Consider the following 26,033-nt stretch of genomic DNA (forward strand, 5'->3'; position numbering starts at 1 on the left):
CGGATCTCCCTCAAGTTGTTAGGATCCTTCTGAGGAACTTAGCTATGATACCAATTGTTGAAATCAAGGGAACACTGAGGGGGGGGTGAATCTGTGTCCAACAAATTTTAACTTTAACGATCTAATCTTTCAACCACTTAATGCAGATAAGGAAAAGTAAAGTGCACAAACACAAAGCCAAGCTCAACAATACCATAACACCAAGATTTTTACATGGAAACCTAGTTAAGGGAAAAACCGCGGTAGGATTCAAACCCACAATATTAATATACTCTGCTAGAAGTATAAAAATATTACATAAAGGGAATGCACATGCATTCAAGCTCACTGCCTAGAGCTCACTGGTCAATTAGAAGGGCTACAACCCGGAACACTCACTACCTTACAAAGTGATTATGAAAGATACAAGAGGGTTTGAACTATTTGATAGCATCAACAAATGCCTGAGTATAGTTTTCGCTAAGCACAAAACATATGATCACAATCTGCTATGCTACCCTATTCTATTATGATATTTTGCAATATATCGGAGCACCAATCTTCCAACTGAACACATGAAATTGCACACAATTTCTCATACATGCTTTGCACATGACTATCAATCTTCCAAATGATCAAATCAACCGATCTAATATATAGGCAATAACAAATTAGATCAATTCCATGTCGGCTCAAAAACCGCATAACACACAAATGAAACGTGTTAATCAAGGCAGCTCAAATGCGATCAAAACAATCAAGCGGACCAAAACAAAGTGCCCACACGCTTCCCGTATATTGGCTCAACAACCTCGATCACGCAAACAACCGCCAAAATCAATCTACATGATCTGCACACAAAATCTTCACACGCTACAGCCAATGAACACTATTCTACCAAAAACTGTCTACCAGATCTTCCAATTTATTCAAAACATATCACCAAATGCCACAAACCTGGTATTATGCATATCATACGACCATAATGTTTACCGAGATCCACTACAGCAAATACTCAACACAACTAAATTACCAACCACAACATTGTGCATTATGTTGGAGGACCTATTCTTCTCACCGGACCTCACTGAACCTCAATCATGAGCTGCGGATTGGATCTAACTCAAGTTGCCATCAATGACAACATCTGATCATCAATGCAGTGTCTCTTGCCAACAACCCATTACTTGTTGCTAATGTTTGTATGAACATACTTTCTTCACTCTACTCAACAAAATGAGGAAGTTCATCCAAAAAACTTGTATCTCATGTTTAGCACTTATTTCTCACTTATAACTTTGCTGTCCCAACTGGTTCTACTCATCATTCACTTGTAGCAAGTCTGATTTTTTATTTTGAACCTCAAGCACAAGTTTACCAACAAAAAAGGAATCTTCTTCTACCTCATATAAATCATTTGTTTTCTCATTAGACCAGCTCTCTTGGTAGACAATAGGTCCATAGAGATACAAACAAATAACAAGAGAACAAGAAAATTGGCTTAGGTAAAAAAGTTGGGGAATTTGTTAGGCTTATTAAAGGGATATGGGCTCTTGAAAAAGTTGTTCTTGGGGAACAACGGGCTTAGTTTGTGAAAGCACATAATCTTGCAATGAATGAGGTCTTATAAAACGTGGAATTTCAAACTTAGGGAGCTCATTTGAAGACTTAAGAGGTTTAGCTTGCTTGAATCTTGGAATGTTAAACTTAGCCACCTCTTTTGTAAGTTGACCTGGAATGCAGAAAATTGGTTGAGATTCTAACCTTCATACTTGGGTTAGCAACAACTTCACATGCTCTTCTTTAGCAACAATCTTTGTTGCAAGAGACTCTTCATATTACTCCCTTTGCATCTCCAACTCCTGCTCATGGAGATAGCTCGATAAGCCAACTCTTTGTGTTTCAATCAAACTCTTGTTGCATCTTGATGTTCATCCAGTTGCTTGGTGAAGTCTAGCAAAGCATCTTTGACCATTTTTTAATGTCTCTAAGCTCCGCATTATCAATATTCTGAGGTTGAATTTGTAAGTAAGAACATTGATTTGGAGCAAAAGATCCTTCTTGGGATCAAATTTGAGCACATATTGGTTTCCAAGAAGCTTTAGTAGGGGTGGGTAGGTGGTAAGCATGTTAAACATGTTGGTTACTTCTTGTAGCAAAGGTATATGGACTAAAACCAATTGTTGGTTTAGTTTGATATGGATAACTGGAGGGTATATAAGCAATACTTTCATGATATGGAGATGGAAATACATGTTGTCTATGAAACTTTGACATCCTCATTCATTCATAAAGCTGGAGATTTATTCAAAACTTTGAATTGGGATGAAATCAAATTTCTTTTTACCAACTTTATGCACATATCAACACTTGGACTACTAAAACTAGTAACTTTGAGCTCAAAGTCACCAAGTGAAAATATTGCCTTCAAAGGCAAAAATTATTCACATACACACCAAATATCAAGAAGTGGGAAAGTTTTGAATTGAAATAGTTCGAACTGTCCCACCTGGCATGCCAAAAATTGTTATCAACTAAGTAAGGACCTTTGTTCAATCGGCAGCTCAAATTACCTATTGAAACATGGGATGACCTTTCAAACTATCGGCTTTGATAGTTAGAGGTCAATCTCTAGATATGGTTGCTTCCTTACTAAAATCACCAAAAACTAGACTAAACTAATGATTTCCTTAGAAATGAGAAAAGGGATGGCTTAGAATGAAACCTATGACTACTATGATGATGCACCAAATATTTTAAGACCAATACTATTGTTTTGTTCCACATATTTGTTCAATAACCAAACTAGTATTACATAAATTCCAAAGTTTCCACACATCACTGCATCAATGTTTTGCAAGAAGGTTTGAGTTTTAACAAATCCTAAGTAAATTTATAGTTTTCATAGCTGAATCATTGTTTTGAAACCATCACACACCTACTACATGCAAATAATGTATATCTTCTACTTGAAGGTGTTGAAAGAGACAAGTATTAAAGGAAATGAATAGAACTTCACGAAAATATTCATCAATCAATGCATTGCACAAAGTTATTCAACATAAACTTCACAAAAATCTTCTCAACCTTCCTTGTTGGTCTTTCTTGTAAGAAATAGGCATAAAGTTCAACATCTTATCTACCTCTCATTCACATCTCCAAGATTCTCTCCATACTAGCAACTCTACGAGTCACTCTTGCTTAACATGTTGACAAGGCACATTAACCTACAAATGTAAATATATGTCGCTCAGGTTGAGTACACTAGATTACCCTTATGTACAAGTTACATCATATTGGTGCTCCTCTTCCACACTACTTGCAAATTGTTCTACATCTCACTCATTGCCTACAAATTACCTCACAATCAACACTTCTATATGCACACTCCTCATGACTCACTCATGCAAGAACCATGCTTGCTTTGATATTATTTAATGGAGGTCCCAATAAAGAGATGACCAAGCCCACAAACCTATAGCTCTACTACCTTTGAAGTAAGTCTATGAAAAAGGAGGAAGTAGGTTATAATCCCTAGCTTTGGTCTAGAGTCACATAAACCGTGGTAGAATTGTGCATAAACGCCCAAATCCATTTCTTCATTTGTTGGGAAGTATGACTCTCACTCACTTTTCTTGTGGTGATCCCCAATCAAGGAATAAAGGACAAGTAACTCCCCTACATATTATATATGTAATAAGCTATAGATCAAGTTTGAATCAAGGATGAGTAACTATATGATTCAAATTGAGGAATTGCCTTTCTTCTAATGATTGGGGCAGCTCAAATAAATAAATAAGCTCCAGTCAAAAGAATAGTTGTGGCAAATCAAAGCAAATCATCATTAATTACATTCCAATAGTTCTACCAACCCTATATCAGTAGACTATTCTATTACTGACACTTGAACCAATCATGTTATGATGGCCTTGAGTTATTTAGAAAGATAGATCACACCATAGAAGATAGCAATTGGGCATTCATGTTACCATATAGAATATGGAATTGTAAATCTCTACCACCTTGATAGAGGAATTCAATTACCCACCCCACCTTCAAGAAAAACTATAATTGGTAGGTATGTTACATATAGAATTTAGCCGACCCTACAATTCCCCTCCCTACACCCCTCTATAATAGCTATAGACTACACAACTTGTCATAATGGTTCAAATGTGTGCCTCCCCTACCCTATAGCATCTCTATGTGAATGAACATGAGTGTTTCCGAAGCATGTTGTCTCTATGGCACCATGTTCTAAACCATTTGTCTCTTGGTGTGTGATGATGAGCAAATTGATCCCCCCACTCCTCTACCATTTATGATGGTAGGGGCTATAGTGCAAAGTAGCCTCTAACCTCTAATGCCAAGTAGTCTCTAAGCATGTGGTCTAAGAGATTTCATCAACATTCAACTCAATATGTGGGCAATTGACTCTCTGTTGAACAAACCGATCTGGGCAATTTTTGCATTTCTAATAAAGAAATGCTAACATCCCCATGTTTATTAGTTCATCCCAACTATATGGAAGGCCGAGGCAACTATAGCCCCCCTTATAGACACTAAAGTAGGAATTAGTGTTGCCTAATATTCGCCAAAAGGAGAGAAGATGTATTCAGACAAGGTACAATTCAATTCCTTAGCGCTGCCCCTATTCCAAAATTAGATGCCATATAACTGCAACGTTTTATGAAAATGAGAATTGACTTATTTTTTATTACAGGCTCCCAAGTTTTTTACCACACAAAATCAGTGATGGCATTTTTATCATACTGATATTCTATATTTTTCAAGGAATTTCATAATGATTTTCTATATTTGTCAAAATATGAACACTCCTGTGAAAGCTCAATGCACAACAATTAGCTCTGAGAACAAATATGAGATTCAAAAATATGAACATTTTGTTGAAGTTCAATTTAACAGTATGAGATTCGGAATTATATAGTAAGCTTAACAGCAGAACACAAAATAGATGATTATAATTAATGTTTCTCTGAATCAAATTGAAGAATGAAACTTGACAAGGAATTTTTCATTTACCAAGAATTTTCCAAGAACACTTAATCAATGCAATGGAGTGCATTGTAATTGATCTGCCTAGAATATGTACACGATTAGTAAGAAGAATCTACATTGAGGAGGGGCATATACAAAATATCCCTCAACTCAAACAAATCACAGTTGCTTACTACACAAGTAATGGGTTACATGGAATATGGACCCCTTCCTTGGTTTCTATACAAAGATTCTTGTATGTTTCCCTACTTCATATTAACGTTTATCTTAAATTGGGACGAGAAGGACTGGGACAGCTCTGCTGCACACTTGTGAAACTCTTGTCATTTGTCTTCACGCTTGAGGGAGAAGTTGACTGTTGACGAAGCTCACTCAATTTCATCTTTTCACCAGCAATTTTCATCTGGTTCAACAAAAAGCCGCTGTTTTTAGCAATTGTAAGCAGCAGAAATAAAAAGTCTAACAAACCTTCGCGTTGATTTTTTTTCATGACAGCTACTTGTTTCTATAAATTTAAAGAATAATAACCTATACCTTAAGTTTCAGGTCTCGTATTTCTCTCTCTGCACTTTCAAGCCTCTCTTTGAGTTGCTGCAATGTTTCCACTGCTAAGGAAGGATCAATTTCCCTTGGTGGTCTAACAATTCCAGCTGCCTGTTGGATTCCACATTGAGCTATCAAGTTAAAAGACATTTTGTAAAGAGATAATTTGACATACAGACACACAAGGGTTATCCTACTAACCTGTAAAATGCTGTTACACAAACCTAACAGCTTCTGTGCCATTTGTACCCTTTCTTCCTCAGTTTCCTGCAAAATATTCATTCAGCTTAGAAGGTTTGTCATCAACATTTGGCATTCTCCAGTGAAAATATTTGTGCAGAATGCAGATTTATCTTATCCCAGATATGTCATGCAAGGTGCCATGCTCATTTACTCACAGTTTAGTCATGAGCTTGAAACTGAGGGCAAATTTTGTACTAAATACATAAAAGTAAAGGTAATGTTATAGGTCACAGCCTAGACAGCAATACAAACTTACATGTGGCCTCATTTTGACAAGAGAGATTTTGAATACATATTGTTGGAAGCCTACAGTTTTAGTAATATGGGCTGAAGAGGAATGGGAGCTACAGTCAAGGGCTATATTTCATACATACCTGTAGTTTGTTCCTCAGTCTCTGCTCTTCATCAATACTAATATAAGGTGACTTTCCATCAGCTGTTCGATACCGAGCAAGTTCATCACTCACTCGCGCTAGAAGAACCTCTGTACGTCGTAGTTTTGCAGAGATATCCTCGTACTGAGCCCTGAGTACATTATTCTCCTCCTGTAAAACAAGTATTTAAATAAAATGATCCATTTAAAATAATAAACAATAAAACATATCTAACAATGCAAACATACCCAAACACAGATCCAAAGGACTCAGGTGCACTTATTAAGATTATACTATCTTGCTCATATGTTAATTCATATGAACCATCCATGTCATCTCAGTAATACAGTTAAGCCAGGTGACCTGGTGTGGATCATTCAACATCACATTACAGGGATTCTTGGGTAAAATTACATTTGACACAGGCACATTGGTGAGGATGATCAACATCACAGTACAGGGAGTTACCCTGACTCACACTTCATGATGCACCTCTTGGAGTAAATTACCAAAAACATAAAAAATGAAGGCATAATTTCACAAATTAAGAAATACACATGCCTTGATTTTTGCATGGTGGTGAATTCTTTGCTGTAGATTTTGTTGGCCCGATAGCTTCTTGATTTCCTCCTCAATCTCAATAAGCCTTCTCTTTTGATTAGAATTATCTGCCTGTAATGTTACTTTCTAAAACAATCAATCTCTTCTTGGATAACACCAAACATTCTTTACAATTAAACCACTAAACCTGAACTAAAAAGTATATATTTAACATACTGTGAATATGTATATGTGAAGCGCATCCTCAACATATGAAATAAATGAAAAAGTGTATCTTCAATATACCTTTAACATTTCATTCTCTGTAGTCAAGAACTGATCTCGCTGTCGGAGTTTCTCAGCTGCAACTCGAGCAGCAACCATTTCTGCCTGTCTGCGATTAATTTCATCCAGCCAGCTGTAGAACCAAATTTCAGGGCTCAATTTGTATTCTAATACCAAGGATATATATCTATGCAGAAAAAATAATCAGAAAAAGTACCTCTCTCTTTCTTCTATTAACTCATTCAATTGATGTTTTAGCTTAAGAACTTCCTGTTCCTGAAAGGTACAACAATGAATGCCCCTTCATTAAACTGTTAAGAAATAATTCAGGTATTGTCTTCCCATACAAATAATAACCAAACCTTTTCTTGTGATTCTTCATTTTGTCGCCGAGCTTTTTCAGCTATCTTTTGTACTTGTTGATTATCCAGTACAGACTGTTATTGCATCATGAAATCAAAAGAACAATACATTATGATACACAAAATAAACTTATTAGCTGATATTTATGCTGAATTCTAGAATTCAGAGATTTAACTCACAGCATAGTTGGTCATGTCCAGTTTTACTCCAAGCAAATCCCTTATGACATCATGTGTCATACTTTCTGCTGCTGCTAACCGAGAATTCAGCATAAATATCTGAGAAACAGAAAGACAATCGTCTGAGAAACAATATAGGTGAAAATTCTGCAGCTGCATCCAGCTTAGCATTCAGCATAAACATTTGAGAAGCATCAGAAATACAAAGATTTAGGAAAATAAGATTCAAGCGAATTGTTTCCACAAGTTTCTATCAAATAGATAGGTGATAAACATCTATGTTCCGTCAAGTTTGAAGTCGGAAAATTATGAATTTAAAATATTTTTTTGAAGTTCAAGTCCAAACATAGATTTCAGTTTTTTCCTAGTTTTCAGCTAGCATTCTACACAAAAGATAGTTACAAATAGTTTCAAAAGAACAGAAATCAATTCAAAAATATTACTAGATATCACACCAAATGTTTCATTTACCTCCTTTTGTCGTGCTGCCAGAAATGTTTCAAGTTCTTCTATACGGTGCCTGGAAGCTTGTAGCTCCTCATCCCTCTCTGAATGCATTTGATGAGCTAAACCCAAACCAATGCACTTGAATGGTGAACCTGAACCCCTAGGCTTAGTAGCAGTTTTTTCTCCTAACTTGTTGCTAGATGAAGCTACGGCATTAGAATTAGATTGCTCAGCTTTGACTTGAATCGCCATAGCTTCCAGTGCTTTATACTGTTTTAAACAGACGATAAGAAAATGTTAATCAACAAGCAATATTTTGTATGCCTCGTCCTGGAGAGTTCAAATATTGATTCCACATTCGAATACAACAATGCACCAAAAAACAATCCAGATTCCTGCATGCCATACCTTTTGTTGATACTCATTAGCCTGTATTTCTGCATTCATGGTTAACTCTTCAATATGTGCTTTGCACTTCTTAATCTGTGTGAGAAGTGAAAATGTTTGAGAAGTCTTCCATCACCCAATTAAAAGAAATTTCTGTTAAATCAAAATTTACAAGTTACCTCGGCATTCTTTTCTTCAATTTCTTTCTCAAGATTTTTAATGTGTTTATGTAAATCTCGCTGTTCAAGCTGTTTGTCCACTATAGGTCTGCATAGGAATCAACCATTAGTAATCATCTCATTTGGCCATAGACACAATTCCTTGAGACTATTGATAAATTGTAATTGTATTAGAAAACAACCATTAGTAATCATCTCATTCGACCATAGACGCAATTCCTCGAGAACACTGTTAAATTGTAATTGTATTAGAAACCCGAACCTTTGGTTAGTAGTGACACTCCCCATTGAGTCACTTGCGTTTTGATTATTTCCAGTGCTGTGTATACTTTGCATTGTTAGCATCTGATGTCTTAACGCTTGTAACTCCAATTCAATATCCTCCCTCATCAGTCGCTGCCTATCAGCCTCTCGTTTCACAATATCCACCTGTTTTTACAGAGTTAAAACAAAAATAAGTCATACCGTGTTGCAGAAGTTCTTATTAACGAAACTTAGAACCTACCTGTCTCTCTAATGCATTTATAGTCCCTACCTGGCTCTCTAATGCATTTACAGTCCGTTCTAGTTCTTCAACAGATCGTTCCAGAAGCTTAGCCTCCTCTTCTTTCTCTTCAGCATAAATTTTACGTGCTTCCGCAACCTTCTTCATGTGATGTTTTAGGAAAGAAAGAACTGTTTTCATAAGGGCATAGAAGCAAACAAAGAAGAGTATGAAGAATAGAGAGAACTTAAGAAAATAAAAAGAGAACAAACCTGGCGGGCTTCGACAGCAATAGCTTCACGTTCATCTGCAAAAGCCTGTGTCATTTCCAGCTGTTCATTCAAAACAAGTGTTTCAGCTTGAAGCCGGTCTCTCTCTCGAGTAACATTGTTCAGTTCACACTTCATGCTTTCAATAGAAAGTATCGTCTGGTGATCAACCAAAGAACTCATTTCTAGAAGTTCTTCCTCTAGTCCTTCAATAAGTTTCTGTTTCTCTTCCAATTCCTCTTCGGCAGAATTATTCTTTTTTAAGAGATCTTCTACGTCACTTGCAAGCTGAGAGTTTTCTTTTGAAACAGAGGCCAGATTTTCCTTCAGTTCTGCAAGATCTACTTTCAATCTGTTGGATTCACTTTCCTTTTCTTTTAACTTTATCTCCAGTTTGTTATTATCAGACCTGATTTTAGTTAGCTCATTACTTTTTGCCAACAGATCTTCTTGAACCAACTTCAATGCTGCAGTCGCTTCTTGGACTTCATCCTTTTGATCTTTCGCTTTGGATGCAGACTCTTGCAATAAGCTTAAGTCAAATTGCAACCCGTTGATAACTTCTTCCTTACGTTTCAATTCTATGTGTAGTGAAGCATTTTGAGACAAAAGCTCTTCAAATTTCATCTCAATCAGTTCCATTTGATCCAGAAATACATGTGTCTTCTCTTCAAGAACACATGTGTATTGAAGAATGTTTTCTATGTCAACGAGCTGCTCTTCATCTGCATTCTTTGTTGACATGGCAGAGAGAACTTTTTCTGGCAAACTGTAAAGCCTGCCTTCAAGATTTTCAACTGTAAGAATAGAATCACAGCTATCTCTGCTTAATTGCTTCAAATTGTCATCAATAAGAGCTATCTGAATTGTAAATTCTTGCAGTTTGTGATTTTGTCTGCTTAAGGCTTCCTTCAGCTCTTTGTTTTCATTCTCCATTCCATACAATTTATTAGAAATATCTTCCTTCTGTTGGATTAACATTGTAACCTCTCCTTCTCTCACTTTTAAGAGTTCAGCAGATTCAGCATGCTCCCTCTTGATCTCTGCAGCAACGTCATTGCTTTGCTGAAGCTCAGAACATAATTTGTCCTGGACTGTCATTTGTTTATCAATTTCATTTCTTAACCCCATGTTTTCCATTTCAGAAGCATTCAGCTTACTCATTAAATCAGCAACCTCTTGATGCTTGTTTTCAAGATGCTCAAGAGCTGTAGAATGAGCAAGTTGAAGCTCAATCAACTCTCTCTTGTTGACATCAAAATCAGATTGGAGAGTATCCAAAGAAATCTCCAGCATGCCTACCCTTTCTTGTAATCCTTTACGTTCCTGTTCCCAGTACATTGAATTGACAGCAACCTCTTCTAACTTCTTCTGCATGGCCTCAATCTCTCCATCCTTCTTCTTCAAATTTTCATCTGCGTCTGCAGAAAGCTTCTGAAAGTGAACTACGCTTTCACAGCTCTGTCCATTTTCAAGAACTAATGAATCTAATCTTTCTTTAAGTCTCAATTCGTCCTGTTGAAAAGCCGCCTTCTCATTTTCTAGCTGTCTAATCATTTTGTTAGACTGATCCAACGCAAAAGACAGCTCCTGTTTTTCTTTTTGTAAATTATCCACCAGTTGGAGTGTTTCGTCAAGATTGCTTTGAACCTTGCCATGCCCATCCACTTCTTGACAGAGAATTGCCATCTGGGATTCCTTAGCCATCAATTCTTTCCTTAACATCTCTTCCTTGATCTTTAAATCAGATACTTCCATTTTTAATAATTGTAGCTGTCCAGACAAACTTTCTCTTCCTTTGACTGACTTAAAGGTCCCTTCTGGACGGCCTGTTAAATCCTCTTGCAACTCAAGTATAGCTGTTCCATACTGTTTTATCTCATCATTTAGATCTTTGTTATGTTTCTCTGACTTGGTGGCCCTTTCGTTGGATTCATGCAATTGCAAATGAAGCAAATCAATCTCAGTGTGCATTGATTGTTGAAATGATTCCTGCTCCCTTTCCAAAATTGAGATCTTCTTAAAAGAATGATCAAGGTGCGCACACAGTTCCTCCTTTTCACCTTTTAATTTTTCAATTTTATCAGTAGCAGCATCTACCTCAATGTGTTTCTTCTCCACCTCTGAGATCAAGTTAGCCAATTCAACGTCCTTGGCAGTGGACCATCCCATCATTGAGTTCTCCTGCACCTCTAGAACAGATATTTTCTTCTCAAAATTGTTTAACTGTCCCAAAAGCCTTTCCAATCGAGTCTCTTTCTCAATAATGTTGCCTAAAGTGCTCTTGATTTCAACTTGTATATTGGCACCTAAACCGATATGCATAGCAACTTCTTCTTGTAATTGTGTGTTATTCTCCTCCAACTGACATTTGCTTGCATTGGATTCAATTAGTTTCTTATTAAGAGAAACAACTTGAATATTTAGCATATGGATCTTTCCTAATAGTGCTTCAACTTGGCAAGAATGCAACAGAAACATAGTACTATCTTTTTCAGCAACAATAGACCAAAGTTCTTCAAACAATGATCTATTGGCATCCAAGGCATGTAAAACATCCTGCTTTAAGCTGCCTATTTCTGCATTGATAGTCTTAATTTCTTCCTCAAGAACCCTTATGGAATTCATTACAAATTTTTCTACATCTGAAATTAGGTCTCTTGTTTCTTGTGATTTCATTTGAATCTGCTCTTGCATTGACACAACCTGCTGCTCCTTTTCTGTAAATGCAATTTTGGCCCTTTCAATTTCATCAATCAAGGACCCCCTTTCTGTCACAAATTCTTCCTCCACATTCTTCCACCTTTCAGTGTCATGTTTTGCATTTTCATTTGCTCTCAATAGCGCATTGAGCATGAGATCTGCTTCTTTGATAGTCTCTTGGCTCTCCTCAAACTTTCTGAGCATAGTAACTGCCTCACTGGTTTTTTCGGCAGCAACCAACTTGGCATTATTTAGCTCAAGAGATAATATCTGCTTAAACAATAATCCCAAATCATTGAGTAGTAACTCTATTGAATAAATAAATGCATTAAAAAGTTATCTGCCAGTAATACTAAACGTTAAAAAAAAGCTAGTGTGACATGATAAAACTCCAAAGACAAAATCTGCTGAAATAATATTACCCGAATCATCGATAGTAACAATATTAAATTAAATGAATGCATTGATAATAAAAATCTAAAGATATCTGCTTAAATAATAACACCCGAACTATTCATATTAACACTATCAAATTAAATGAATGTATTAACAAGTCATCTGTCAGTAACAGTAAAGGTTAGGAAGCAGCTAGTGCCACTCAATAAAAATCCGAAGATAAAGTGATGAATAAATTTTCTAGCTATACCTCTTTCTCTTTTCGCCATGTTGCTTCAGTTTCCTTTGTCCTCTCCTCCATTGCCTCAAGGATTTTGACCATCTCTGCCTGCAGGAGATCAAGTTCCGTTTGTTTGTGATTTATGTCTTCACGTAAATGTTTGATCTCATTAGTTAGCCCTTCAATCTGACACCTTTCCATTTCCACTGACTCAGTCAATTCTTCATTTTCATCTAATGTTCTTTTCATCTCCAGCTCAGCTTCCTTCAAACTTGCTAGAGCGGCTTCCATTTCCTTCCTTACAGATAAAATGGTTTGATCTTTTTCATAAAGAATTGTTTTGAGATTCTCAGTCTCAATTTTCATTTTCTCAACCTCTGATGCAATAGTTACATTGTTGATATTTTCTGCCAAAGCAGACTTAGAAACAGCACCTGAAATCTCGGTTACTTGCTGATTTCGTAAAACTTCTACCTCATTCTCCTTCTCAAGAAGGACAGCCTGCAAATGCTCAATTTTTGAAGAAAGACTTTGCCTTTCAATTCTCCGATGCTCTTCAGAACATGCAAAATCATTTATTAGTGCTTCAAGTGCATCCACGTTATCATCAGCTAACTTTAACTTTTGCTGAACCTCAGTCAATGTATTGTGGACAAATAAGAGCTCTTTCTCCTTATTAGAAACTTTATCACGAGCAATAGCTGCATCTTTGAGTAAAGCTTCCTTTTCAACATGGCTAATTTTTTCTATAAGAGCCTCAGTAGTCAAGGTTGACTCAATTATATTATCATCCATCATTTTTACTTTGCATTGTGTGGCACCAAATTCTTCAGTTACGGTCATTTGTTTTCTCGTCATCTCTTCCTCAACGCACTCTTTTTCAGAATGCAGTTCCTGCCTCTCATCGTCCAATTTTTTCTGCACATCCTGACCAACAAGAAGTTTTGAATGTTCTTCAAGACACTTAAGTTGCTTTAGAGAGTGGTCCATTCTAGCATTAACAAAACAAGCATTATCTTCAAGCTCTTTCAACTTTGCATGAATGAATGAAAATTCTTGCTTTGCCACGTGCAGTTCTTGTTCCTTTATTAAACACCTTGATGTAGCCTGATCTGCTACAATCACAAGTTGCAGCTTTTCTAATTCTACATTTGACTTTGCAATTTCAAGAGCTTCCAAAGCTACAGTCAGTTCATGGACCTGTTGATCTCTCTCTTTCAACTCTATCTCTGCCATTTTTAGTTTTTCATTCGCACATTTTAATGATGATTCTCTCTCACTGAGTTGCCGAGCGTCTATGTTGTTACGATGTTGCATTTTCCTGGCAGCAAGGATTGCATCTACAAATGCAAGAATCAACTGGTTTTCTTTCTCCCTTAAATCGTTAATAGTTTGCATAGCTTTTTCTATCACTTGTGTTTGATTGCCAAGTTTACACATGAGTTCATCCTTCAATGCATGAACCTCTTCAAATTGATTTTGTACTTGTCTTTTGAAATCGTCAAAAGTTGTCATTGAGTCTGCTTTACTAGCAGATAGCTCCTTCTCAATAGATCCAACATATGAACAGAGTTTAGTCTCAACCTCAAAAACCTTTTGCCATGATTTCTCCACTTCATCCACCACCTTCCATATGTTCTCTTCGCTCACTTCAGCTTTTTTCTCAACCACTTTCACCTTATCCTGCTCACTGGCCAAAACCAGTTTCAGTTCATCACTTTCTTTTTCAGTTTTCAGTATCAGTTGCTTCAGAGAGTCAATCTGTAACCTTGCTTCCAAGAGTTCATTCTGCATGTCTTGAACCAATTTTCCCTTCTGTCTGCTTGCCTCCAAAGCTTCATCAAGCTGGGAAGCTGTACTTTTTGCTGCTTCTCTCTGAGACTCATTCAACTCAGTAAGTTTTTTCGACACAATAAATGCAGCACTGGCACATTTTTCTGTCTCCCTCATGCGGCTTTGGCTGTTAGCTATCTCACTCTCTAATCCTTCAATGATGGATGATTTCAGAAACAGTTCAGATCTTACCTTAGATACTTCCTTTGACATCCCATCATTCAGCTCAGCATATTTCTTGACAACAATAAATGCAGCACTGGAACGTTTTTCTGCCTCCCTTATGTCACTTTGGCAGTTAGTTAGCTCTCTTTCTAACCCTTGAATGATAGATATCTTTTGGGACAATTCTAATCTTACCTTAGATACCTCCTTTGACATCCCATCATTTAGCTCAGTAAGCTTCTTGACCATAATAAAAGCAGCACTGGAACGCTTTTCTGCCTCCCTTATGCTGTTTTGGCAGTTGACTACCTCACTCTCTAATCCTTGAATGATAGATATTTTTTGGGACAGTTCTGATCTCATCTTGCATGCCTCCTTCGACATGTCATCATTCTCTCGTTGCTGCACTTCTGTAATTGTCAGTGTTGCCTCCTGCAAGGATCGCATTTTTCCTTCTGTGTCACGAGCTAGATTTTGGGCATGCTGCAGTCGTTTTTGAAGGGTATCGATTACTTTTTCTTTTTCACTAATTATGGCCACCACTCGCTCTACTCCTTGATCAATTTTAAGCCTTTTATGGGGAAATGAATCCATAATACTCTCCATCTGCTCAGATGCATCTTCAAGGGCTTGATCTCCTTCTGCAAGGCAGTTCGTTAGATCTATGGCTGCTTTTTCCCATTCATCCTTCAGTTCTTTTATCTCTGAATCTTTCTCAGCCGTCATACTTACCAGTCTATCATTCTCTTCTGTAAGAAAGGTTAATCTATATTTTAGTTCTTCTATTTCTCCTTCAAGATGTGTCAGATGCTCATTTTTTTCAGATTCTCTTGCAGTTGTTGAGTCAACCTGTTGCCGAAGGGCAACAAGTTCCTCCTGCAGGCAAATGATCACCTCTGCTGTTTCAGTTTCAACCTGTCTGCGTACATTATCCATTTCTTCTTCATGTGACGTTTGTGAAGCTTGCTCATTCTGTAACCTCATGTTGAGCTTCCTGGCTTTTTCAAGAGCCCTTTGCATCCTCTCTAACTTAACTTGCATAGAGGAATGTTCATTATTTACATTTTCACTGCAATTATCTTTTCTTTGTTTTTCCAGTACTCCCAGCTCTTTATCTATATTCAGGTTTTCATTCAAAATCTTGCTCTTATTTTCCAGCATCTGTCTTTCCTCTTCTTTCTTGTTTAGAAGCTCCAAAATTTCCCTGTTTCTTACTTGAAGGTTCTCTATCTCATTTATTGAAAAGAGCTGCTGTGACTCCAATGCTTCAATCACTGATTTTCCATCATTTACTTTTTCCAAAGCTGCTTCTAGGTCTTTGCTAACTTGCAAAGATTTCTCGCTCGCTGCTTCCAAATTCTGGCTAAGTTGCATAACCCTTTCTTCTGCCTCTTTTCTACTCAGTCGTTCTTCTTCTAAAATTGTTTCAATTGTTTCAATCTCTAGTTGGAGTTGCATGATTTCCTCTGAATGTCTCATTTCAAGTTCCTGTTCTCTCTGTGTTTTTTCTTGCAAGTCGTGTCTATTATTCCTCACAGATGCTTGGGCATCATCAATCTTTGTCCTTAATTCCATTTCCTGTACAGAAAATTGTAGTTTAGAATGGTTTAAGTAGCTGACAAGAAGCAGGAAAGAAAGGAATCATGATGCAAGGAAAAAAATGCATTTGATAATTCACCCCTTAAGTCTCAAAGCAGACCTCTGCCTAAACTACCAAAATAAACCAGTTACTAAACTGTAAAACTAAAACAGTAATCCATTTTCTGCATTTTGCAAAAATGTATTTGAAAATATACTCGTATTGTTTCAAAGAAGGCATCTGCATAAACTACTAAATAAGCTCATTACCAAACCATAAACTAAAACAGTTGTGCCATTTCTAGACATTTCAATCAATGCATATAAACTACTAAAATAAGCTACTATAATACTAAAACAGCAATTTATTTTCTGCATATTTGCAAAAAAGTATTTGAAAATATACCCTTCTTATTCCAAAGCAGTCCTCTTTGTAAACTAATAAAATAAAATCATTACCAAACCGTAAACTGTTTGTTTCATTTCTACACTACTAAAATAAACTAGTTTATAAAATGTAATACAAAAACAGCAACTTATTTTCTGCATATTTGCAAAAATTTATTTGAAAATATACCCTTCTTATTTCAAAGCAGTCCTCTGCGTAACTACTTAAATAATCGTGTTACCAAACAGTTGTTCTTCTACACATTCCAATGAATACACGTTAAACAAGATCATTAATTGACAATTTAAGGGTTAAACGCTAACCGTTTGAACCTGTTCTTTCAAGTGATCTATGATCTGTTCCTGTCCATTCTCTTCCTCTACAGTGCCAGCAGCAATTGATTGAGACTGCAAACATTAGCAATAAACTGTAAATCACAATTGTTATTGGACATTTCTTGTATAGCATGTTACTGTGGGCCTACATCTCACAGAAGACATAAGAAGCAAGGACACAAAGAAATTTATACCCTTAGTGCTTCCAGATCATTTTGTTGCTGATAGCAAGTTGCCTTGAGATAGTCAAGTTGCAAATGCAATTCATCAATTTCCCTAAAGACATCAGCAGTAAATGAAAGTTAAATGAAGAACTGTTCTCTAAAAGAAATTATTGGCAGACATAAAACTTTTCAGCTTCAGTATATAGACTGCTGTCATCAGAATTAGAAATAACAGTTTATGACTACCTTGACATTTTTTCATTTACTTCTAGGCAGGCACTCAGATGATTCCTGCAGTCTTCTATCTCTTTACGAGTGTTATCCACCTGCAGCAAATAAAGCATACCTTATTAAAGATATGTAAAAGACATTTTGCATGATTATTTTTAAATTTAAGAAAGCATTCGAACACAGTAGAAAACAAAATAATTCACAGATAGAAGAGGGAGACAGACTTCTGATCTTAGCATATCGTTCTCTCTTGTAACACAAGCAAGCTCAGGAGAAATCACCACCTGCATCCAAACTCCTGATGTATCAGACTCCTTGAAAACATTTAATTACCGCCAACAGGGAACCTAAACAGACAATGCATTAAACAACCTAATAAACAGTCATACCTCAGGTGTTGAAAATGTACGTGGACTTTTTTCTTGCTCAAACTTTCCTTCTAGGACCTCAAGTAGCTGGCAAGCATAATTTGCAAACAAACAAATCAAACAAATGGGATCGTTGTTCTTTACAAAGGATTAAAATGAGCTCAAAATGCATTTTTTATTAAAATCTTATAGAAACCTGATCGCGCAAATCAGAAACCTCTGCAAGTAAATTCTCTCTCTCCCCTCCTTCATAAAAATCTTGGTACCTACCATCAGAAAGTGCAATTCATCAGTAACACCATCAGAGCTATATGGAAATCAGGACAAAAATTTCATAAATTCAAGATTATAAAACATGCTATTTAAATATAATAAATCTGAAAGAAAATAAGATTATAGGAAATGCAATTCTGCAGCAGATCATAAATTTGAAAGGAAATGCTAAGTTAAACGTACTTTCTAAGTTGTTCCAGAAGTCTTATATTTTCCATGGCAAATCGAGTCAGCTCAGGGTTGCGATCAAGCCGCCCGCGAACAAGCTGAAGTTCTTCAAATAAAGCATTTTTCTCCTCTAAGAGATACGCATCTGATGAAATTAAACCATCTGCAACAGATTCCAGCCTTCTAATTTTGTCCTCTCGAAAACGTAACATCATTTTAGTGCACTGGGTATCCTCCTCTCTCTGCCGAACCTATCATTCACATTTCACAATTAAGTAGGACTTCATGGAGGAAAATCATGACAAAATCTCTGCAACTATGAGAACACACAAAAAGTGTAAACAACAAAAAGCATTTTCAGCAACTTGCAGAATCGTTATCACAGACCACAATCTTCTTTGATTAGAATTGAAGATTCAGATAGTACATATCTTATTTGCTTCTCTTCCATGAATCTATCAGGCACATTCTACTATTACCTTTGTAGAGAATACACTACACTATGAGAATACATAAACAATCTAACCAACAAAAAAATCATTTCCGACGACTTGCAGGATTGTCATCATAAACCAAATTCTTCTTTAATTAAAATTGAATATTGAGATAGTATTCAACTTATTTGCTTAGTAGAAAAGTGAGATCCCAATTGGCTTTCATTCAACTCTAGTAAAAATTCGATTTCTCAATGGCCCTGAATGTAAAAAGAAGAGTTTCCTATAAATTCAACTCTGAAACATTAAACTCGTGGGTTTTAATCAGTTCTTGTACATTCGGACATTGACTATTGACATTAGATGAACTCATAAAAGGAATTAAAAGTTTCCTCTTTGGACATACCAGCCGGTTTAGGTGTTCAATCTCAGCTTCCAGACGCCTTGTTGTAGTTTCAGCCACATTTTCTCTTCTCAAAGCACCCATCAAGGTAGCTTCTAATGATTTTAACTGTACCATATAAATCCAAACAAAAAATCTATATCAGATTTATACTAGAATGATCCCTTTTCACTTGTTTGCTATATTAATAGACACCGTAAGCCTTTGGCATTTGCCCACTACATAAATATGCACTGTTAGACTGCAAATAATATGAAATTAAATTAAGCCGCACCTTCTTACTGGATATCCTAGGGCTCCCTAAAGAATTTAGATTGGGCAGCAAGTCAAGAGAACAATCAGGAACATCAACATTGTAACCAGGCACAACAGTCATATTTCCTTCACCATTACCAGGTTTACTCTCTGAAAATATTGTTGACCGAAATGCTAGAGATCTTGAAACATTCTGACGTTTAAAAAAACTCAGTTCCTCCTGTATTACATTGTGAAAATGAATTCGCTCAGTTGTGAAGCATGGACAAAGAATAAAAGAAGCTATAATTCACACAAAAAAATTTAAACCTTTAATTGTTGTATTTGAAGTTGCAAAGCCATAACGTCTCCTGAAGCATCCTCGTTTACAATAGCCTGATAATAACAAACAGTTGGTATCGTGATGATCAGTTCAAAGACAACAAGATGGATTCAGGATGTATTCACACATTATGACCTTGAAGCAGGAGGGATTCATACATTGTTTTGAATGAATTTGGCTCTCTGAGCAAACTTAAGTGTGCTCAATGTCTCATTTGCAGAACTGCCATTACAGAGTCAGTTGTTTAAATATTGCATAATCTTTTCAGTAAATAACCAAAATACAAGGATGTCGAGTGCTATAAATGTTACATCTATGATGAGTATATTCACTTCTCTTAAAAAATTAGCCACAAACCATAATGATGGACTGATATTTGCTATAATTGTCGTTTTAGAGTTACCACCAAGTGAATCCTGTAAAAACAAAGGAGTAGCTTGCGTTTCAATTTAGACTGAATACATAAGCAAAGGAATAGCTTGCATTTCATTTTAGACTGAATACATAAGCAAAGGAATAGCTTGCAGTCTGCACTTCAATTTGGCCCAAAAACATTGAAAAAATAAAAGAAAGAAACAGAAAACCAAGGGAGTAGCTTGAATCCAATAACATCAATTTGACAATTTCATCACCTGAAGCAGAAATGTAAGCCTGGAATCTCTGTATGGAACATGGCGTTGCTTTCCATTAGCCACATCCACTAAAATCATAATTACAAGGCTGCACATGTTAAAAAAATGCTTAAATAACCATATTTTTAAAAATTATTGTACATAAGTAAATTAAAATTGGGATTATATTATATTTAGTCGAACAAATAATGCAATTAATTAATGTAATGCATACGATATGTTTATCAGACAATTAATACAGTGCATATTTTGTAAGTCGGCTAATATCATTGGAGATTGATTCAATCTTGCTCATCATTCATTTATAACATTGGTAAATGCTGATACACTTCAGCTCAACATCTGATGTCTGTACCCATACATAATTAACCGATACATGTATTATATATATGTCAATAAACTTTCATGTGAAAAATCTACACAATTACCCAAGAGTTGACAAGGACTTGTTGATGTTTGCAGCTTCTTTCAGACGTTCACCTTCTGCACCAGAACTTTTCTGCCTGTTTCACAAAAACCTAGACCAGGTAAGACAACAAGGAAAAGGGAAAATGCAGAAAGACAAAAACTGCTAAGTACAGATTTAAACAAAAGCAGTTCTAATACACCTTTCTGAACCAGCAAGATCCACTAGGTTAAGCCTTCCATAGCGAATGTTAGTCATGGAGTCCTTTTCCCAGTGGCTCTCGATGACACATGTAAAAACACTGTGCGAACGACTACTCTCGCGGTTCATATTAGTAGCTGCAACCTTTCTGTTTGCTGCTCCCTATCAATCATAAAGAAATCATAACAATCTTTTAAGTAAGTTGCAAACTGATAAATTGTTATCATAACCAAAAACTGATCAGGTTAAATTTACAGAGAAATATATGGTGTACCAGAAACAAAAGCCGAACAACATCCTGTACACTGTTAACTTCAAACTCTGTAAGGTTATCAACATATACACCTTTTCTAACATCTTCTCGCAACTGTACAAAGAAAAATAATTCTTGCATGTTAGAAAACAAAGTTCTATGGAATATAATAACTGCTGTAAAATATGTCGTTTAAAGGAGCAAATTTATTTGGTTGGGTGAACAAAAACTCTGAACTTTTTTTTTTGACTAGCACATGAAGCTTCAATAAAAAGCATGGCATTGAAAGAAGCAAAAGTAATGAATGCAGTCCAGAAGAGTAGCTATTAGTTTGAAGAGGAATATTTGCTATAAAAGATAACATTTAAAAGAAGCAAACTCCTAGAAACATTATAAATTAATGTTTTACTTGCAAATTAGTTGATGAAGGCTCCAGTAGATCTGTTATCTGCTCATTATAAATTTCAAGAAAAGAGCATTTGCAAACATATCTCAACTGCTCATGCATATGACTTTCTTCTTCCTGCATTCACAAGGAAAGCAATTATGCCAGGCATTCACACAACTAACCAAATTAACAAAAAAAAAAAACTGAAAAATCAAAGAGAAAAAAATTACCGCTCTGATCCTTGCAAACAAGTACTCAAAAATGCGAGGAGTCATCCCACGATTTGCACTAGGTCGCTGGTCTAATTCATTAATATCACCAAGCATTGTGTGTGTTTTTCCACTTCCCGTCTACAAAAAAATATGTCATAAATCAGCTTGAAGGAAAGCACATTTAATGTGTTATATAGCATGAAAATACCATGTGAACATTTGCTTACCATCCAATAAAATATGTCACATAATTTTGTGTAACAAATAATGGCATGCAGAAAATTATAAGTCATAAGCATTGAGAAGATTCCAAACACACCTGACCATAAGCAAACATACAGCTATTGTAACCTGACATACAGTTTTCCACCATTGGCAAACCAGCCACTTTGAATAGCATCTCCTGCATGATCAGAACAATTTTCAAAAGGAATTGCAATTATAAGATGTCCAATCAGATATGTGCTTATATCTATATGTATACCTGTGTTGTAGTTTCGCAGGCGACATGATCAAATGTGAAACGTGTTTCAGGAGGACCAAGGAAAGTAATACTATGGGCGCTCTCTTGCTTCAAGCACCTACTATACCCTTGAGAAGCTACCTCTGCACTATTCAGAGGCCGTATTCGTAGTAGAACCTGCAGAAAGAAATAAAAGTAGAATTATAAGTCACTGGAAATGTAAGTTAAAAACAAAGTTGTGTTGCATAGCCAAAACACTCAGCTTTAAGGGAAAAGAAAAGAGAAAAGATTCATCACCTGCACATTGTGATCCATCCAAAATGCAGGGTCTTCCTTGAGTTCAAAATGTGGCACTTCAACAGTATTTACCACTGTAGGTGGTGCCGATGCCACAACAAGAGTTTTACAGGGATGACCAGTTCTTGCAACTGAATTCTGAGAAGTGGGAAATCTAAAACTGTTGGTGGCCGTGCCAACAGAAGCTCCATTGTTGAGTGCTCTTGAAACACTTTTTGTAGGTGTACTGCTAGTAGAACCACAGTCTGATTGATTCGATGAGGCCTTCCCTCCAGTTTTTATAGGGCGAGGAGTTGCATTGTTAGAACCTCCATTGCCAACAACAAACCCTCTATTGGATTGAATTCCATTTCCATTTGCATGGTTTGCCTCGTTTCCAAATGCATTGTTTAATGACTGAGGAGTGAAATTTGTATCTCCAGAGATTTCACTGCGATTGTCCCGTAGAAGTGGAGACCGTCTTCCATTAGTAATATTGGTTTCTCTGGAAGAAGTATCATGTCTCTGTGGCCAGCCAAACCTGTTTCTGTTATTCACATTTGTAGTTGAGGATGGTACAGATCCATTCTTTTGTGGTGATGTAAAAGGAGGTAATTCTGAATCGTCAGCCTTTGCACAACCCTTTCCTTTGGTTTTGGTAGGAGTTCCATCAAATCTTCGAGAACCAGAGAAATTCTCTGTACAAACACCTGCCAGTTTCTGTTGCTGTTCAGAAAGTGGGCAAAGAGGTGCCCTCATAGAACCAGCCATTGCTGTTGAAGGCAAATTAGAATCAGATGGCTTTTCTGAACCATTCTCAGTTTCTTCATGCGGAACATGTTTCTGAGAAGCTCGCCGGAAAATCCTTAGAGAAGACATTTCGCGCAGCATTCTGTTTTTCACCCACCGAATCATCCATTTTAGCTAGTAATATAAAGCAATGTTTCAAGATTGGAATATGAGATCTAAATCATTCTACAATTCTTGAGCAGAGAAAACACCGAGGAAACAAGATAGATAATACTGATAGGGTATACTAACCCGTATAATTTTTCAAACCTAAAATAATGAACTTAAGGGACGCCTTAAACACTGGAACAACTTGCAATATCTCACTAACATGCTATTTTTCAAAGCAAAGATTCCACTGTTTTAGACAAGAGAACGATAAACATCTTACATCTTACACAATTTACTTATGAGAATGAAATCGAACTAATATTCAAGAATTGACATTCAGACCCTATAATGATTCAAACCCAAGATCATGGAGCCCTCGAAACTGACACAAATTGCATGATTTAGAGCACAAGACTACAGATTGGATTGAGTAACATGATTGTTAAACCCTACAAAAAGGAATTGAGGCCCAATATAGTTGACTCTGATTCAATTCAGAAAATAACAGAGTCTAGATGATTTGAAACTAGAAAAATAAAAGAATTTACGATGGCACAGTGGAGATTAATAAAATTCAAAAAAATGAAGTCACAACCAGGAGTACAAAAGTGCATCAAAACTGCAAAAGAATTTACAGCATCTAAAGTTTGAGACAGATTAAATTTGCTCAAGTTCCGAATTTGATAACCCACAAAACTGTAAAGATCCATGGCAAGCAATAGACTTGACGGGTATGCCTGATTGACTTAGATTTCAAAATTTGTATGCCTTAAAGTGCAAGAAGAACCTTGTATTCGAATACCCACGTGGGAAGAGATTTTTTTTATCAGGTATAGATAACAATAATTAATGGGGATTTGGCAAGAGTCCTTTGTCTCGTACGAAGAGTGTTTTTGCTCTTCCTGCACTGGCCCAGTAGGTGGGTGAAGTGATCCAATCACATTCAAGGCCAAATCAAGCATACATGATGAGATGCGTACGATTAGAGGGTTGGTCCGATGTTCAAATCCTGTAAGGGGTGGTTTCTTCTCAGGCCTGGGGCTGCTCTCATGAAACAGGTAACACTTCAAAATCCCAGGTGGGTCTAACACATTTTCATCTAAACTATGAATTCTTGAACTTAAATAGTAAAAACTGACCTGGACAAGAAAGCTTGAAATGCCCCAGTTAGACTACTGGAAAAACCCAACCAAGTGCTGTAAAAATCTATTGAATCCGTGTCGTCTGTACATGAACCGAAAACTCCTTTGATGGGTGCGCAAATTTCTCATTCAAAGAGCCAAATGCCTCCTTAAAACAAAAGCTCAGGTCTTCAACCTAGTTGACAACCAATTCAAACTTTCTGAACTAGAAAATCTATGAAGAAAATCAGAAGAAGAAGATGATCATTATAAAGCTCAGCATCGTCTCTTTCTTCTGATTTGAGTAGGGAAACAGTAAGACTCGGATTCACATCCTATCTCAAGATTTATTGTTGTTATTATTGAAAAGGAACACAGGGCAACAAATCGACGGTTAAATTTGAATGATCAGACAATCGACGGCTGACAAGATTGTCTCGTTTGAATACATCGGCGCGCTCATTGGGTCATCTATAATATAACGAATAAAAAGTTATAATTCGAAGTAAATTGTTATGATTGAGAAATTAGAAAAATTTGAACTTGTTTCGGTAATAATGAACTTTTTGGGGAAATGCGCAGTCTAGTCAAACATGTCCAACGGCTATTTTGCATATTCCTCCACAGCCAAGTATATTGTATTTTAATTTTCAAAAACATTCAGTTTAAGTTCTTTTGAAAAAACCTTCTAATACAAAAGACAATAAACGTTCGGAAAGTTTATAGCCAATCAAACCACTCTTTTAACCGTTATAAAATGGAATGAAAAGATACACACTATACACCATAAAGCTAAGTGAGTGATTTTATTTTTTAATTTTTTGGGCGACTAAACTCTACACAAAATAGTATGTCTTATAGTTTAACGGATTTCTACGAAATTTTTAGGAGTTAAATTTTCATGCTTTGCATTTCTATTGTTGTTAAACCACAAAAAAATCAACGAAAAAATGTTGTGTTTTGTAGATCTAGAAAGTTTTTAGAGTGTCATTTTGTGTGGAGATTAGCATGTAACCCATTTCAAATAACTTTCCGTGTGAGTGTAGGGACTAGTGAAAATCATTGTAGTTTGGGTATTTATGATGTTGGGTTTGAATTTTTTTCGAGGATGATCTTATATGTTGAAATTAGTTGATCCTAAAAACTTTGACAATATTAAAAATAAATTTATATAAGAAAATGTCAAGATTTATGTTTTTTATAGTTGTTTAATATGCTTTTAATTATTATTTGTTTTCGAATGAATTTTTTAGCTTTAAATTTTTTGTATTTTATTTTTAAGATAACAAATTGTATTAGAAATGCTTTCATATGACTTTAAAAGTCTCACATTTGTTGATTCTACATGGTTATATATCTATGCAGGCCCCGAGGTTAAAGAGAATGACACATTTTTATGTCATACACAAGTCAAGGTCAATACCTCATTTGTAACAAACATCTATAGAAAAATAACATAACTTTGTATCTAACCATAAAGGTTATAATTATCTCAACAATGAAAAAATGGTATGTCCTTTTGAAGGTTGGATTTTGTTATATGAATTTTGACTAGAAAACACACTATATTCATTATTATTATTATCTATTTAAATATTTTAATTATTGGTGCAAAGATAAAACCTCTCATTTTGTTGCACTCACTTCTAGTGCC

The 26,033-nt window shown here is 36.0% G+C and overlaps 1 protein-coding gene across 2 annotated transcripts; it reads right to left on the minus strand.

Annotated features, from left to right (window-relative positions):
• Positions 1 to 4,985: 4,985 nt before the first annotated feature.
• LOC131076483 (kinesin-like protein KIN-12F) lies at positions 4,986 to 24,741 on the minus strand. Of its 2 annotated transcripts, none has more exons than XM_058013694.2 (38): positions 24,398 to 24,741; positions 22,380 to 23,250; positions 22,104 to 22,259; positions 21,939 to 22,022; positions 21,638 to 21,757; positions 21,429 to 21,542; positions 21,041 to 21,133; positions 20,768 to 20,928; positions 20,588 to 20,662; positions 20,160 to 20,247; positions 19,885 to 19,943; positions 19,686 to 19,749; positions 19,515 to 19,580; positions 19,225 to 19,425; positions 18,954 to 19,058; positions 18,129 to 18,364; positions 17,869 to 17,938; positions 17,694 to 17,759; positions 17,529 to 17,588; positions 17,320 to 17,399; positions 17,104 to 17,185; positions 16,898 to 16,981; positions 12,641 to 16,186; positions 9,295 to 12,264; positions 9,074 to 9,184; positions 8,801 to 8,967; positions 8,539 to 8,626; positions 8,381 to 8,455; positions 7,997 to 8,242; positions 7,526 to 7,624; positions 7,346 to 7,420; positions 7,201 to 7,259; positions 7,005 to 7,116; positions 6,720 to 6,830; positions 6,159 to 6,329; positions 5,743 to 5,808; positions 5,533 to 5,652; positions 4,986 to 5,401 (listed from the first exon to the last, which is right to left on the minus strand). In XM_058013694.2, the coding sequence occupies exons 2-38, from the start codon at positions 23,247 to 23,249 to the stop codon at positions 5,261 to 5,263; spliced, it is 11,091 nt and encodes a 3,696-aa protein (XP_057869677.2). In that variant the 5' UTR covers position 23,250; positions 24,398 to 24,741; the 3' UTR covers positions 4,986 to 5,260. The 2 variants fall into 2 exon arrangements, with proteins under 2 accessions (XP_057869677.2, XP_057869679.2); XM_058013696.2 differs by having other exon boundaries at positions 9,074 to 9,181; positions 24,398 to 24,738.
• Positions 24,742 to 26,033: the final 1,292 nt, after the last annotated feature.

This window comes from Cryptomeria japonica, chromosome 5 (assembly GCF_030272615.1).
Source record: "Cryptomeria japonica chromosome 5, Sugi_1.0, whole genome shotgun sequence".
NCBI classification, from domain to species: Eukaryota; Viridiplantae; Streptophyta; class Pinopsida; order Cupressales; family Cupressaceae; genus Cryptomeria; species Cryptomeria japonica.